This window comes from Cebidichthys violaceus, unplaced genomic scaffold (genome assembly GCF_023349555.1).
Source record: "Cebidichthys violaceus isolate CVI_PGR_0920_01 unplaced genomic scaffold, fCebVio1.0.p SCAF_4, whole genome shotgun sequence".
In the NCBI taxonomy this organism is placed as follows: domain Eukaryota; kingdom Metazoa; phylum Chordata; class Actinopteri; order Perciformes; family Stichaeidae; genus Cebidichthys; species Cebidichthys violaceus.
The window spans coordinates 17,601,051-17,616,538 of record NW_027176594.1 but is presented as its reverse complement, the minus strand read 5'-3'; the positions used below and the strand labels follow the sequence as shown (position 1 = coordinate 17,616,538).

General features: G+C 39.7%; 1 protein-coding gene across 1 annotated transcript; it reads right to left on the bottom strand.

Annotated features, from left to right (window-relative positions):
- Nucleotides 1-3,234: 3,234 nt before the first annotated feature.
- Nucleotides 3,235-14,952, bottom strand: LOC137885423 (voltage-dependent calcium channel gamma-4 subunit-like). The gene is made up of 4 exons (XM_068727692.1): nucleotides 14,508-14,952; nucleotides 10,039-10,122; nucleotides 8,728-8,868; nucleotides 3,235-8,285 (listed from the first exon to the last, which is right to left on the bottom strand). Exons 1-4 carry the CDS (start codon nucleotides 14,722-14,724, stop codon nucleotides 7,732-7,734), a joined length of 996 nt encoding a protein of 331 aa, XP_068583793.1. The 5' UTR covers nucleotides 14,725-14,952; the 3' UTR covers nucleotides 3,235-7,731.
- Nucleotides 14,953-15,488: the final 536 nt, after the last annotated feature.

The window sequence follows — 15,488 nt, the reverse complement described above, 5'->3', positions numbered from 1 at the left end:
ACTCTCATATTTGTTAATGTATTCTGTTGTAAAAGAAGAAGAAAATATTTGTTTAAAGGTCAATTTTTCTCAAGAAACCAGGCTGTAAAATAAGTGAAAGAACCAGAGACAGAAAAGATACATTTGATTATAGGATCATTCTAAAAGGTGTGCTAATCCTTTTGATAACTCCCCTTCAGTGAATCACAGAGGTTCTGCTCTGTGTATCTGTTTTAAGCCTTGGCCCTATTTGAATTTCTTTGTGACCCACTTCCCCTCAACGTGAGCACAAGGCGCTAGTGACGGCAAAAAAAGTAGAACTTGAGAAATAACTGCAAACCTACACAATGACGAGCTAACATATGAATGAGAGTAGTCTCCAGCTGAGGGATCAGTCAGTCGTACCAATACCCACCCACCTGTGTCCCATGAAGCATTGTAGTAGTTGCTCTCTTCAGATCCTCAATCAAATCCTCAATGAAACAACAATATTCTACTCTAATTCACTTCTTTTACACTTATTGCCGTTAGTGATACAGTTTTAAACATCAACCTATTTTCTATTTTTGGGCAATGATGCCATTTCACTCAACATTTTACCCGCTACAATATGACAACATGAGGACTCCACTTGTGTCAGCTTTATGAAAGATTGCACAGCACATAAACAAGAGCATTCAGGTTTTACACAAGTCCAGTTGTTTTGAATTACGTAAAGAACTTAGAATTTGGGCAGGAAATGTAAAGTGTGTGCTATTACCATCAATCCATCCAACAATGCAGTAAAGTTGAGTGCATAATAACAGACATGGTTTTAAGTCTAAATGTTCAAAACCTGTTTGATTGCTCATATTTGAGATGCCTGGGGGTCTCCTCTGAAAATCTACAATGAGCTGATTTTTTTTTCTGTGCCATATAAGACATTTAACTAATAGGTAAAATATCATCATAAGATATTGAAATTGTGTGGAAGCAACTATGAAAATAATAATGTCCTTAAATTATGTTTTGATTTTCTGCCAGAAAACAACTGAAGCCTGTGACTTTAGGAAAGGTGACATGATGGTGAAGTTGTTCGCAGTGTCACCTCACAGCAAGGAAGTACTGGATATGCATTAACTGGCTTGGTCTAAATCGTCACTTATTTCTTTGAATTGTTTGACTTATAAAATTAAATGGTAAATGAAATTAGGTCTGATTATCAGGTGTGTACATTACACGTATAGGTGTCTACCATACCATACAGCTCTGTTTAATCGGTGACCCCCTATATGTGCTATCCATGGATAGGCCGCGCCCTGTCCATGTGAACTGGAGTGGGCTAGAATTACCCCTTACTCATTCAAACTATTTGTGACATATAGGACACCACTATGAAACGCCAGTACTTTAGCTTTGTACTTGTGCCAGATCAAAATATCTTTATTGCCCATACGCCAATCTATTTTTGCTTTAGGAGTCATGCATCCTAGAAACATGGTGAGTCTCATTTATATTATATATATATATATATATATATATTGCCTGAGTGCTTGATGCCTGAGTGCTTGATGATTTGAAGACCATGTTAGGTGAGGTGAGGAGCCGACTCAAATGTGTTTGAATTTGAAATTTTTTATAAATAACTTTAAAAAATAATGGACAGATTAATGAATGAGGAAAATGATTGTCAGTTATAGCTTTAGTAAATGTATATGAGCTACAAACAGAAATTGCTACCAACTTATATTACAATTAATGTTGTTGAGAGTTTGTTGAAAACAAAACATTTAATTTAATATACCGTAATATACAGCCTTTTGAGAAAAATGTGAATCAGATTCCGGTTTATTACCAAGCAGGTTTTCACAAACAAGGAATTTGCTCTGGTGTTTAAACAAAAAACATAAACAGGTGTAGCTGAGATATCGCATTTATCGCTCATCCTTGAGTCCAAGTGAACTTTTGTGCCAAATTTGCAGAAATTCACTCCAGGTGTTCCTGAGATAACATGTTAACGAGAATGGGACGTGTGTACGGACAGTAAGAATATTGGGCGAAGGTAAACCCTGGACAGGTCACCAGACTATCGCAGGGCTGACATTTATAGACAGACAACCATTCACGCTCACATTCACGTCTACTGAAAATGTAAGTGTCATCAAGTAACCTAAGCTGCATGTCTTTGGACTGTGGGAGAAGTCATATTGTAGTATGTCGAAATAAGTAATGCTATAGTATGTAAAAAAAAAAAGTCTTAAAAAAGTCATAGTACAACATGTTGGAAAAAAATCATAAAAAAGTCGTAGTTTAGTTGGTCGGAAAAAATAATGAACAAATCATAATGAAGTATGTCAAAAAACAAGTCATCGTATCGTGTGTTGAAAAAAGTAATGAAAAAGTCATATTATAGTATGTGGAAATAAGTAATGCTATAGTATGTAAAAAAAAAAAAAGTCTTAAAAAAGTCATAGTACAGCATGTTGGAAAAAAATCATAAAAAAGTCATAAAAAATAATGAACAAATCAAAAAATGTCAAAAACAAGTCATCGTATCGTGTGTTGAAAAAAGTCATGAAAAAGTAATATTGTAGTATGTGGAAATAAGTAATGGTATAGTATGTTAAAAAAAAGTCATGGTATAATACGTAGAAAAAAGTTGTCAAACATTCGTTGTGTAGTTTATCATGCACAAAAAAAACATGAAAAAGTTGTCGTATGGTATGTCCCAAGATAGTCATAGTTTAGTTTGTCGAAAAACGTCGGAAAAAAAGTCATAGTATAGTTACTGTACTGTAACTTTTTTGCACAAACTAAACCATGACTTTTTTAACCAAAAAGTCTTAATGTAGTATGTTGAAAAAGTCATAGTATGGTATGTCCCAAAAAGTCACAGTATAGTATGTCAAAAATAATCATAAAAAGTCATATGGTAGTATGTCAAAATAAGCAATGGTATAGTGTGTTGAAAAAAAGTCATGAAAAAGTCATGTTATATCATGTAGAAAAAAGTTATCAAAAGCTCTTCTTAGAGAACTGTTGCTGGGTTGAGAACTATTACTGTTGTGTATAGTTAGTAAGTGTGTAAGTTGTTGTGTGTGATATTAGGCAATACAAATAAACTTGACTTGCTTGACCAGTTATCATGGGGATAAGACAAACATATCAAATCAATATGCCTTAAAAGAAAATCAAACCGATGTTTAAATTCTATTCACGTTTTTTTTTTATTTCAGAGTAATTTATCAGCAAAATGATACATTACAAACCTCTCACGGAAATAATTAAAGACACTTGGTATTTACAGCCCCAGCAGTACCATAAATGATACACTATTGATATATGTTTCTATTTCACCAAACATGCAAGTCCTGAACGAAACAGAAAATGTAAGAATTCCAAGCAGACCATAGAAGGTTGAGGGTTGTGCACAAGAAGTTTATGAACCACAGTTATGGAAAAAATGACTGAAAAGGCACAGCGTGTAGCAAGTAGGATTGTAGCCGACCCCTCTCACCCTGGACATAAACTGTTCGAGCCCCTTCCACCTGGCAGGAGGCTGCGGTCCATCAGAACCAAGACCTCACGCCACAGCCACTTTCCCGTCAGCAGTTGGGTTCATCAACAAAGCCGGGACCCCCACTGACTCCCCTGCACATGCCCTCATATTTAAATACACTTGACACTTTTACATTACACTTGTTTAAAGTACTGTTATCTGTGCACTATATTTTATATTTTATTATACATTTTCAATTTTCCCTCAAAGGCCATCCTTACCATAGTAGCACTACTTTAGTGTGGCATTAGTTGGTGTTTGCTTTGTCCTTTCTGTGCTACTGCAGAAACACGACGGTGCAACACGGCCGACTCCTTGAAGACGACCCGCTCCCTATCTAGATATAAAGGGCTCAACAAAAACACAACGATTCCGCTTTAGGTGATCATACACAAATGAAAACATATTAATATATTATATTATATTTCCACTAATAGAATTCCTGAAATGCTACACACTGTACCTTTAAAATTAAAATAATGTAGTGTCAATTGATGGCTCCCTTTTATACAAAATATATTCCCAGTTTGATTACAAATCGTTGAAACACTTTTCAACTCAATTTTGAATATCGTTCAACAAAGAGCCTTTGTCGTCCCTTCATGTGTTACAATAGGAGATGTACGATCTGCAACTACATCCGAAATAACTTTAAGTAGCTTTGAATTACTATAATTATAGCTGTTAAAGTACTTTTTTAAATAAATCTTTGTTATGGCATTGGGTGTATCAGGTTTAGTATAAAGATACCTGAAGTGTGAACCACTGCTGAACCATTTGTCACGCCAACAAATCAAGGTGCAAAGACAGTACCTGAGTATAGTAGCGTTTAAAAGCGGTATTTTATCCTTTCTGCACAGCAAGGTACCGATGCTAACGAGCATGTTGGCTAATCCTGTGCTGTGACTGCATGGAGTTTTGACGCCGCCATTTTCCTCTCAATTACCGGAGGGGAAGATTTACTGCCGCGCGACATGAGGGAGTGGGGGTGCGGCTTTATTGTGGATGAAAATATCAGTGAGGGTTAGTGGCATTGAAATTCACAGGGCTTAACAGTCTGGGTGATGGACAGCGAAGAGGGGTGAAGAAGACTCTTGAATTTAGGGCTGGAATGGGAAACAAGGTCATCAGACCAGTTTGGCACAACATAGGTAGGCTACATCACACAAACGCAGAATGAAAAGAAGTCTATTCTAATGCAAGGCTTCCCCTTCTCTACATCAGTGACTTGAATGACAACTACAGCTGACAGAGCAGAGACTCTCTGCAGACACTCCACGCCCTCACATGCACTGTTTTAACCCAGTCAAGCGTGTACAAACAAAGAAACTTTTACTAACCCGTCACACACACATACAATGCTCACTTTGCTCCATCTCTTGTTTAAAGAAAAAAAGCTTTTTGAAGTCTGGATGAGCATTTGGGAGCCTGTTAGTTCAATCAAGCATTACGTTGGCTGATGTTGATTTCTTTTAACCCCCTGTGGTTGCCCGGCTGTCTGACACACAATTTCATAGCAGAGCACATGAGACCCATCAGCATGTCATAAGCACAATGCTTCCTCTATAAAGAATAGCAAATGCAGTGAATGCAATTCCCTGTTCATATTTGGCATTAAACCACAAGCAGGTCTCAAAGTAAAGTTAACTGTAATTGCTAAGATGAGTCTCCCCATTAACTATGTATGATAGGTGTTCTTTATTTGTGATGCAAAAAAATCTCAGTATTTGACTGGATGTGACTGAGGGTTAGGGGTTTTTGTCTTCCCAGCATGGAAGGAGAGGGGAGGAGTCAGCCTGGGTGGGTCATCAATTCAGCAGTGGATTGTTCACAACCTTTGTCCAGCTGAAATAAGCAAAGGAAAAAATAAACCAATAATTTCCATAATGATACATCCTCTCCACATGGAAATCAGATCACAACATATAAAATCCCAAAACTGACAAACAACACAACACATTTTCTGAGACTTGCAATTTCTAAAACCCAATGAATACAATAAAAGTCGTTAACAGGGCTCAAACAACAACTCACAAATTCATATGGGATTCTCTGATGATGAAATGCCCCTATGTCCACATGCAACAGGTGATTATTTTCATGCCTTCTGGCGCTGCCCACCGCTTTAATCCTTCTGGTCAGAGGTAACTGGGAAGCTATCCCAGATACTCAGACTCAGCATACCCATGTGTCCAGTCATGTCAACCTACGTTGACCTCTCTGCATGTCACAAACACTCTAAACTATCTATTTTAATAGAATTATCTGTGGCTAAGAAGATCATGTTGCTTAGCTGGTTAGATATAATCGTTTTCCATCAAACACTGGCTCAATGTGTTACCCGTTAACACTCACAGATTCACAGAAAGGACAACATTAAACCATGTGACACAATGTGCTTGTTGCTTGTAAAGTGGATGTAATTTTCTGGTTTACAGACTGAAAAATAACTGGATTTGCATACAAATATAGCTGTCCATTGCCATAATAGTGCAATTTTCAATATCTGTCATGCAATAATAATTGCAATGAATGTTGTCAAAATACAGGGCAGTAAGAGTACAGCAATACTTTAAATATAACTTCTGTATGTATCAAAAACCCTCTGAACATAAAGGCAGTGGTGACTGAAACAAGAGTCATGTTAACATCAACACATACAGCGTGATCTCTCCTCCGCCAACTAACAGTCTGTGAGGCTTAGGTGAGGAAAACCAAAACACCTTAAACATATTTGTTCTCTGTCATGATTAGCTCTACATCTCTAAAAGTAATACTCATTTGTTCTACACATCATCCCTGAGCAAATGGAGAGCGAAGTACACAGTCTGTACAAATAATGTTTACACGGATACGTCACACTGCATACTGAAATGTACTGACATTATGTGTGCCTGGTCATTTTTGTTGATGTATATCTACAGATATCTGAATGCAGCCCAATATCATGGCAGGTCGGGCAATAGTCACGAAATGCAATCTATTGGTTTTGTGCGCATAAGAAGGAATTGTCTGTTTTTTTCATGTTGCTCAGAACAAAAATAATTCCAATGGAAAGTCAATTAGGAACCTTTTTCATGGTGGACACTTACATTAAATGCATCCATGTCACTAAGCAACAGTCAGAGCAAGTGATGTAGTATTTAATATACAAAAAGACTGTTTATGGTAGGCGAGGCAAGGCAGGGCAGGGCGGGGCAGGGCGGGGCGGGGCAGGGCGGGGCGGGGTGGGGTAGGGCGGGGCGGGGAAGGAGGTGGATGGGTCCAACAAACACAGGACTGACCGGTGTTCGACACCATGTTGTGGTTTTGTTGCATAAAGCTAACTGTACGTAGTTATTTGAAGCATCCAACAAACACAAGACAATTCTTTTTAACATAATCTCGTCCAGAAAAAAAGTTCAGAGCGACAAGAAAATACGGACAATTTGTGTCCCAGCACACATAACCAATAGATTGCATTTCATTACTATTTCACAAACTTCCATGAGATTATGTTGCTATGTACTGTATGTGTCATAGCATGGCAGTGTCTGAGCCGTAACACACATTTCACATACTGTAGCACGCATATTTATTACCTGACTCACATACAAGCTTGTGAGAGGTTTTGGAGATAGAGTAGAAGTATTTAAATGGCAGTCGAAAAGGCTTAAGACTATCAAAGGTGTACAAATTAAGTTAGCACCAGTTGTGTTAAGTTGCAAATACAATACATTAATACTCAAAGAATCACATCATTTTGACAACCAATTTTTTTGTCTCAGAGTTAAAGAAACAAGTTGATTTCTAAAAGACTATCCAGTTATTTTCTTTAGCAGAAAAACATTACCTGAAACTCAATATTCAGCCTTTAAAAGCTTAATTAATTTATCAGGCAATTGTCCTTTAAAGAATGCCAGAACAAGTACGACATTTTTCAGCCTTTCTTATATAACTCTTGTTGCTACAAAATATCTGCATCCACTTTTCAGATACAGTCTTATCATAAAAGGTTATTCTTAATGTCACCTTTCGTCTTCCACCAAATGAAACGTAGATCGGCACTTTTCTGTCACGGGGGGACGCAACGAAAAAACTATTTTGAGCGCTGACCTTTCAACACTGTTGCTGCCTGAACAGCCCCGGAGAGGAATTGTCCTTTCTCATCAAATGTACAATATCTAATGTCTTCCATCAAGCTTATGGTTTTACACAGCAATACACTCCTGACCTCATACTGGTGTGGTCCTCCTGTTCACTCCATCTTTCAGATCTTTCTGATAGCAGTTGTGAACTTGTAAAAACCCAGAGTCTCTCTCTGGACTGTAGGGCCCTGCAGTTGCACTTCGGCCCTTCAGGGGGTCCCTGCTAAGGGCGTACAGAGATATATCCCCCATTGGCAAACCCATCCCCAACCCTCCTCTCCCACTTCCTCCACCGATCTTCATCCCGACCGGGGAGGGCTCGCGGGACGGGTCACTCGACCTCGAGCTGGAGCGCGAACGCCTTCGCCGGTAGCGGTAACTTGGGATGCGAGAGTATGGCGAAGAAGATGAGGTGGTTTTGATGAAGTCACGTCGGGCTCGGAAGCGCGTCTCTTTGTTTTTCTCGATATATATGTTGACTGCAAGCACACCCACGGATTCAGCCACAATGAAGGAGAGGGCGCCGAAGTAAAAGGACCAGCCGTAGTTGTAGTGGTTCTTCTTGTCCTCGTCTTTCTTGTCACTGGGATCCCCGGCGTTGCTGGAGATGTAGACGATGATGCCAATGATGTTGCTCAGGCCTGAATAGAAGAGAGATGAGCGGAGAAGAGATTTTGTGTTGCTTATTGAGTGTTAGAATCCCTTTAACAAGTAAGCAACTTGACAAGTTCACACCTTCCCTGCAGATTTTCACCTTCTTCACCTATCTTTCTTTGAATAATCACAAATAATGATTTGTCACTGCCAATTAGAGAGACAATGGACTCAAGGAAAAAGAGAAGATGCAAAGTGTGTAAGGTATGGGCAATCAACGTTTTAACAAAATATGCCATAGGGAAAAAGCCCATGAATTGTATTCTTTTTGTTGAAATACAGGAATAATTAAGGTAACTTTAAAAGAAAGACGACAAGACAAAGGGAGACCCTCATGTGTCCGTCTTCTACCTCTGTCTGCTTATGTCCTTCTCCCTCTTTCTGTTTGTGCACAGAATCTATGTGTTGTTGCTGCCAGTCTAGTGCTACCTGCAGCCACAAACAGGATGCCAGCAGTGAGCAGGATGTTGTTCTTGTTGTTGTAGATGCGTCCAACTCCGACACAGAGGCCGCCCAACATCAGCAGAGCGGTGCTGAGAAGAGGGAATAGGCTCGATGCTCGCACTACACCTGTTCAGACGAGACAGAGAGAAACAGCAAAAACCTTCTTGTCAATACGTCAAACGAAGAAACACATAGCTTTAAATATATGAATACAAAGGCTGACCAGCTTGCGATTCATTTACAATGACAATGGTGCCAATAAAGCAAGGCTAAAAGTAGAATCAGTTGAAGTAGTAGTAGTAGTAATATAATATTTCTGTTCCCCTTGGCAAAGCCAACATTAACCAATGGGAGGGTAGTGTCCAATAGCTTTATCAGAGCTTTTTTTTTTTGCTTTTCCAGCAGCTGCTGAACCAAAACAGTAAAGTTGCTGTAAAACCCAAACAATGAGCTTAGAGACATTCAAATGCTCTGCAGGGTTGAGGGGAAGTGCAGGTGATGCTTCTCTGTGTGTATGATAAACACCTTTCACATTTTACATAGTCATTTAATCCATTGTTAATAAAAAACTATTGATCAGACTAGCTTGAATTATATCGTACTAAAAGGTTCCCTGAAGGGTTTTTGAGCTGTAATAGCGCTAGATACCAGCTGTGACCAAAGGCATTATGTTTTCTGCATCAAGTTCTTTTTCATAACAGGTATCCCATTCATGGCATTATTCGCATGCCGATTGATGGCATTTAGGACAGCTTAAGCTTTCCAAAAAATAACAATATAAGGCACTCCTGGCTGACACATGTAGTAACGCTGCCATAAGTGTACATAGAAATAAAGGGAGTGACAGAAGAGCAGAAAAGGCCTCAGGTTCAACAGATGAAGGCCTTCACAGATACTGAGGCCTGATTAGCAGACGTTCCTGCCTTTGACACTAACCAAGTGAGTCCATGAGCATCTTGAAATGAATCATTTTAGATATCTGCAAATATGGAAAACTAGAAGCCAACTATGATATGCAAAGCTAATCTGAAACCTCAAGCAAAATGGATAGATGGATTAAACTGCAATAAGACCATCCATAGTGTTTTCAGCTAAACATTTTACTCATCAGCACATAACACACTCCATCATCGCTATCGCTCCAACTGCTGTCATGACATCAAGCCTTTAAGGGGGAGGGACAGAGATGTCATGACACATTAAGGACCCTTGTGATAACTCCATCCCCACTCGAAGGAAAAGGACAGGGGATTAACGGTTTAAGTGTTTGAAGATGAAGAGGATGCAGCGACTTACGTAAAATGTACTCTGAGCTGTCTGTATCGTAGTCGTTATCATCGGGAAAATGATTGATTCGATAACAGCTTCCTTTGTTGATACCTGTTGAGAAGCAAAAAGCAGACTAAGTGTGAATGAGACTGATGGCAGTAACAGATTGTGCAGGGATGAAAACATCACAGTTTAAGGAAAACACTGGGCCTTGTAATGGAGCACAACATGACATTCTCCAACTAAGATAGACGGTATAAAAGGAACTACATGCTGACCATCCACCAATCAACGTGTAGCTTTTAGGATCAGGAAACAAATAAGTCAAAGAAAACTGGAGCCAATTTTGGGTAAAGAGTCTCTGAACTAATGCTGAACTGTGTTGTTTTCACCTCTAACCATGTCAGAAAGCATCTGAGGACAGGCTGCTATGGATCCGGGGTTCTCAAGTTCTCAAGCCCTCAGGCACCTTCTATTCAAAGGCCCAGTCTCTTCATCGAGAAAATCTTCCCTCCACTTTTAAGAGAATAAAACATTGGAGCATTATGAATATTGAAAGGTTAAACTTTGAATTAAAAGGCAAACGTCTGATTCTTCTGCCACATTCTGTCATTTCTGCCTTTGCTGCTGTGTTAGTTGCTCTTAAACTATGCTAGACACACACACACACACACACAACACACCGGCAGATGTATCAATGGGCATGTATCTGTGTGAAATGTATAAAAAGTAACAGAACAAAGTTCTCAATACTCCATGGTGAAATTTCATAACCTGTATGTTGAGATAATGTCATGCTCCTTCAATAAACACAATTCCTCAAAAAATGTATCTTCTCATCTGAAAAAAGAAAACCCAACTGGACCAAGTGATTCACATCTGCTCAGCAGATTTGCCTGATTTAAATGTAGCCCTTCAGTATAAACAATGCAACATTTTAAGGATATATTCAACATGCATATTTAACATGCTTTGTGTGTCATTTCATGATTAAGTAAATGCATTTAACAAGTTTGTCAGGCTTCAAGGATACACACAGTGCATTGACACTGGATATAAACATAACTACTGCACAGGGTACCTTTAAAGCCACTGTACTGTATGAGTCATGGACATTCAGCCTCACTTAAATTTGGATTTTTGAGGCCTGAGTGGCATTATGCATCCTAGTTAGCATAGCTTCGGATAAATGGAATTTTGGGGGGGAGACAGCTCATCTTGAGGTTATGTGGTGGAAGTGATTTATGTCCTAGGAAATGCTTTTGCCCTATATGTTAGGCCATAAGGAGGATGTTTTGATGAGAAATGTTGAACAGTGGTTGTTTAAACAGCTTCATTCCAGCCATCAGCACAACATTTCAATGTCACACTTGCCTGCTAGATTTTCACGGTTAATGTCTAACACTACTGGGAAAGAGACCGAAATAATACAATTATAAAACATCGTTAACAGCCCAGACCCGGTCTATCTTCACCGACTCCACTCTCTTTATCCTCTCAGTCTCTTTAAACTCTCATCTTCTGTCTCTTTTGACAACACTCTTGCCACCATCATGTCTCAATTACCCACTTCTCTCCTTCCCGTGTTCTAAAATGTTTTCCTCTTCAACTCCCTCTCAGCTTCTTTTTGATCTTTTATGTACAGCAATTTCTTTTGCATCGACACATAAGCATAATCACTCAGTAATACAATCATTATACCGGGTGTGTATCTGCATGTATTTCATATCTATAAGATCAATGTTTCGATGTAATAGGATGTTTTCTCCTGATTGTGGCAACCAAAGGTCTAAGAAAGCGCAGTGACAGGTGCAGGGTAAAAGATAACAAAGAATCAAGGGTTATTTTGTACACATGAAGTGAAGATGTCAAAGTCAAACACGTTTATTAATAAAATACACAGAAGGCAGTTGTGTTAATAATCAGAGGAATGACGGTGAGAAAAATGGAGAGAGAGAGGAGAGCAAAAGAGAGTGAGGTATCTCCCCAGAGCCCATCTGTCTGAGAGAACGGAGCCCATCTTTTATTACTCAGCATAGCTTCACCATGGCAACGCCCCCCCCCCCCCCCCCCCCCCATTTCTAGTTAGCTCAGAGGACGCCTTTGACATCTTACTAATGCATTCACCAGACTAACACACACACACACACACACACACACACACACACACATACTCCACATAAACACACATACGCACTAACAAAGCCAGGAAAACCGGAAAGCAGCCTTTATGGCACAGAGAATCCCAATTAATCACGTTAAGAACAAAAAGTTGGTGAGATGGTGGATTAAAGCAAATCAGTAGGATTTGTCTATTTGAAGTCTGAATGTCTGTTTAAAACACATCAAAGTCTTTTAGCGCCACTCCAGCATGTTCGGTGATCAGGGGTGGTTGGCTTAAGTGAGATATATTTGACATCATATTTCAGCATCACTGGCTGCAGAACAAGACTTCACTTTGCCTCCTTTAAAAGCTCATTTGCCATCATTGCTCGCCTTCAGTGAACCTCCTTGTTCTACAAGACACAACACTCATACAGACGTCTGTTTGGCACGTAAGAGAGACACACACGGAATTTCTTCTACACGGTTAGCCAAGTGTCCCGGGGCTTACCCATTATTTATGCCGCTCATTTGACCTAATGCAAACTGGTTGGATTTCATCTTGTTCTTTGTTCCTGGAAAAGACTATTTAAAAAATAGATAGCGAAATGAGTGGACAATTAAACCTCTGACCCGTATTTAGTCTTGTAAAAAGAATAAATCAATAAAATCAACCACAAAGGGAAAATGTACATAAGGCAGGCAGGAACTCACAGAATTTCTACAATTTTTGACATTTATAGAATATATAGAACCCAGACTTTAAAGTTAATTATCTGATTGGATATCATTCATATTTACACTTAGCCAATGTCTTGGAAAGTTATTTGGGCTCATCCTGCATCAGTTGTAGCTACACTTAGAGGCCATGTTAAACTGAATTTCACAACAGTGAAATTCTCTCTCCCCCAGAGAGAGAGAGAGAGAGAGAGAGAGAGAGAGAGAGAGAGAGAGAGAGAGAGAGAGAGAGAGAGAGAGAGAAAACTGGAGGCAGAAGAAAAAAAGTGAGCAACACATCCAAGAATAAGCACTTATGGCATAAAGAAACAAATAGGTCAATGTCATAAAAACGGTAGGCTTTACTGTACTATTCAGTGATGTGCTCATTGTTAATGCTGTGATGTGATTGGAACAATTAAAATGCAATCACAGTGCAAAACAAATTGCTGGTGTGTACTTGTTCCTCTGGGATTGCAACTGCAACTTCTGTAAGGCTGCAAAACACGAATGAACAGTGATAAACACGGCAAAGTCCCACCTGTAGGCAAGTGTGGAAAAGCTGATCAACCAAATTCTGCCTTGAGTTGCAGTGTTTAGAAAAAGAATACTTAACAAGTCAGAAAATGACTATTTCTACAGTGTGCCATGATTGGCCTCATGGGTTGTCAGTTAACAGAAGAAAACAAATCATTCAGACAGGAGGTTTCAGCACCAGCAGCAGTGGACAGCGAAACATCAGGCTGGGCTGATGAAAGGAGTCACTGGTGAATACGTGTTTACGGATCAACTGATTGAGCTCATTGATCTGCCTTCTCTCCAATGAAGCAGTCGCGCGCAATGGTGCGCACACGTGCCCAAACTAGCCGCTCAACCAGCGCACTAAGCCCAACCCAAAACTCCCCAGGCGTGTGATACTGGATCATTGAGACGCAGCACAGCTGAGAAAAATGTTGGCAGGATTTCATGAAGCGAGTCGCTTTCTTGTTAATTACTTCTGTAGCTGAAATGTATTTCATCAGTCTAAGCTATGTTATAGAAGTAGTTGCCAAGCAACCATATCAAGTTGCTGAGACAATTAGGGCGAATCCTTAAATTGTATCTCGCAAGAGACATTACTTGCTTAAAGGTAAGACATAAAAAACATTAGACTTGGGCTCTATGTCATCATCTGTGACTTACTAAATCATTTACAGTGAAAGGTGACGCAAACGTAGCATTACGCACGCACAACTACGCCTTTGCGCGCAACAAGCAGCACTTTCTCTCCCTATTCAATATAATGTTCACGTAACTTAAAAAAAAAAGATATTCAACGCATTGAACAATACTTAAAAATACTGATAACAATGATGACGATGATGATGATGATGATGACGATGATGATGCACCCCTTGGCAGGTTTTCATTTTTAGTAAGTCGTCACACCAAACAGCGTTATTTTCATTGAAGGTTCCCAATTCTAACATCCATTTAAATTCAGTTTATGTGTTTGTTTATTTAACATGTAATGACTATTTGATCAATCAAACTGCGTACATTGTCACCTCACCGCCGTAAAACAAACAATCAGAAGGAGATCATCATTGGACAAAATGCAATGCCAATCAGCACAACAAGAAAGTAAGACAATGTTCATGGAATAACAGTTACTAACTTATTACACTTGGTTTTACCTTCGATACAGCAGATCCTCCACAGCCCAGAGTGAGTCAGGTCGCCTCTGACTTTCTTGGTTTGGGAGTCGTCCGTGGTGGCATTAGTGGCGTTGCAGATGTACGCCCGGGAGTAAAGCCAGTAGTCGGTGCCAATGGCGATAGTCATGAGACTGAAGGCGGCGAAGGCGCCCACGATGGCCAGCAAAGTCTGAATCCCTCGCTCACACCATGCCATGTCGTCTCATAATGTGTGGATCCTCCACAGCAGCTTACGCGCTCGGCGAGGAGCGCATGGTGCCCATGATCATGGTGAGAGGAAGCGCTCGCGTCTCGCGGTTTTTCCTCTCATCAAGCAAAATCTCAACCATTAATAACTGCTCGATTATTGCGCTCCTCTTTCTCCTCAACGTCAGTCGGAGTTTAATCCAAGTTTCCGAGTTTTACACGATCGCACAATTCGTTGAATTCCTTCAAGTTGACTGGACTTCTTCAATACCTCCTACAGGTGTGAATAAAAAAAAAAGGAAACGCATCCTTTGTAGAAGTGTACTTTAACGATCAGTTTAAAGGGAATTCATAAGACCTATGCAATCACACACGACTAAGCCTCTTTACTATTCAATATTAAACTGCACGGTTTAACAAAGGATGCAGCATCGTTCATCCAGACCACACCTTCCACGGCTGTAGCAGAGCCAATGGGAAACGGAGGCTTAAACAGCTGCTGGAAAAAGAAAACATCAGACTACACTTAACATTTACAACACAGTTTGTCTTTCACACTATTATAAATGATCAAGCAGTTCTACTAACCCACACACCAAAAACACAAGCGCATACACACATAAACATGCAGCTCTGAAACTGGGTACCAAATGTTTTCCAAAACATCTTGAAATCAAGCAAAGGATAAAAACACCAGCACTGACAGCAGAGCGGAGATTAGAGAGATGTGTGGCTGAACTACTGTAGCAGCAACTTAAAAGAAGTTGAAAGCAT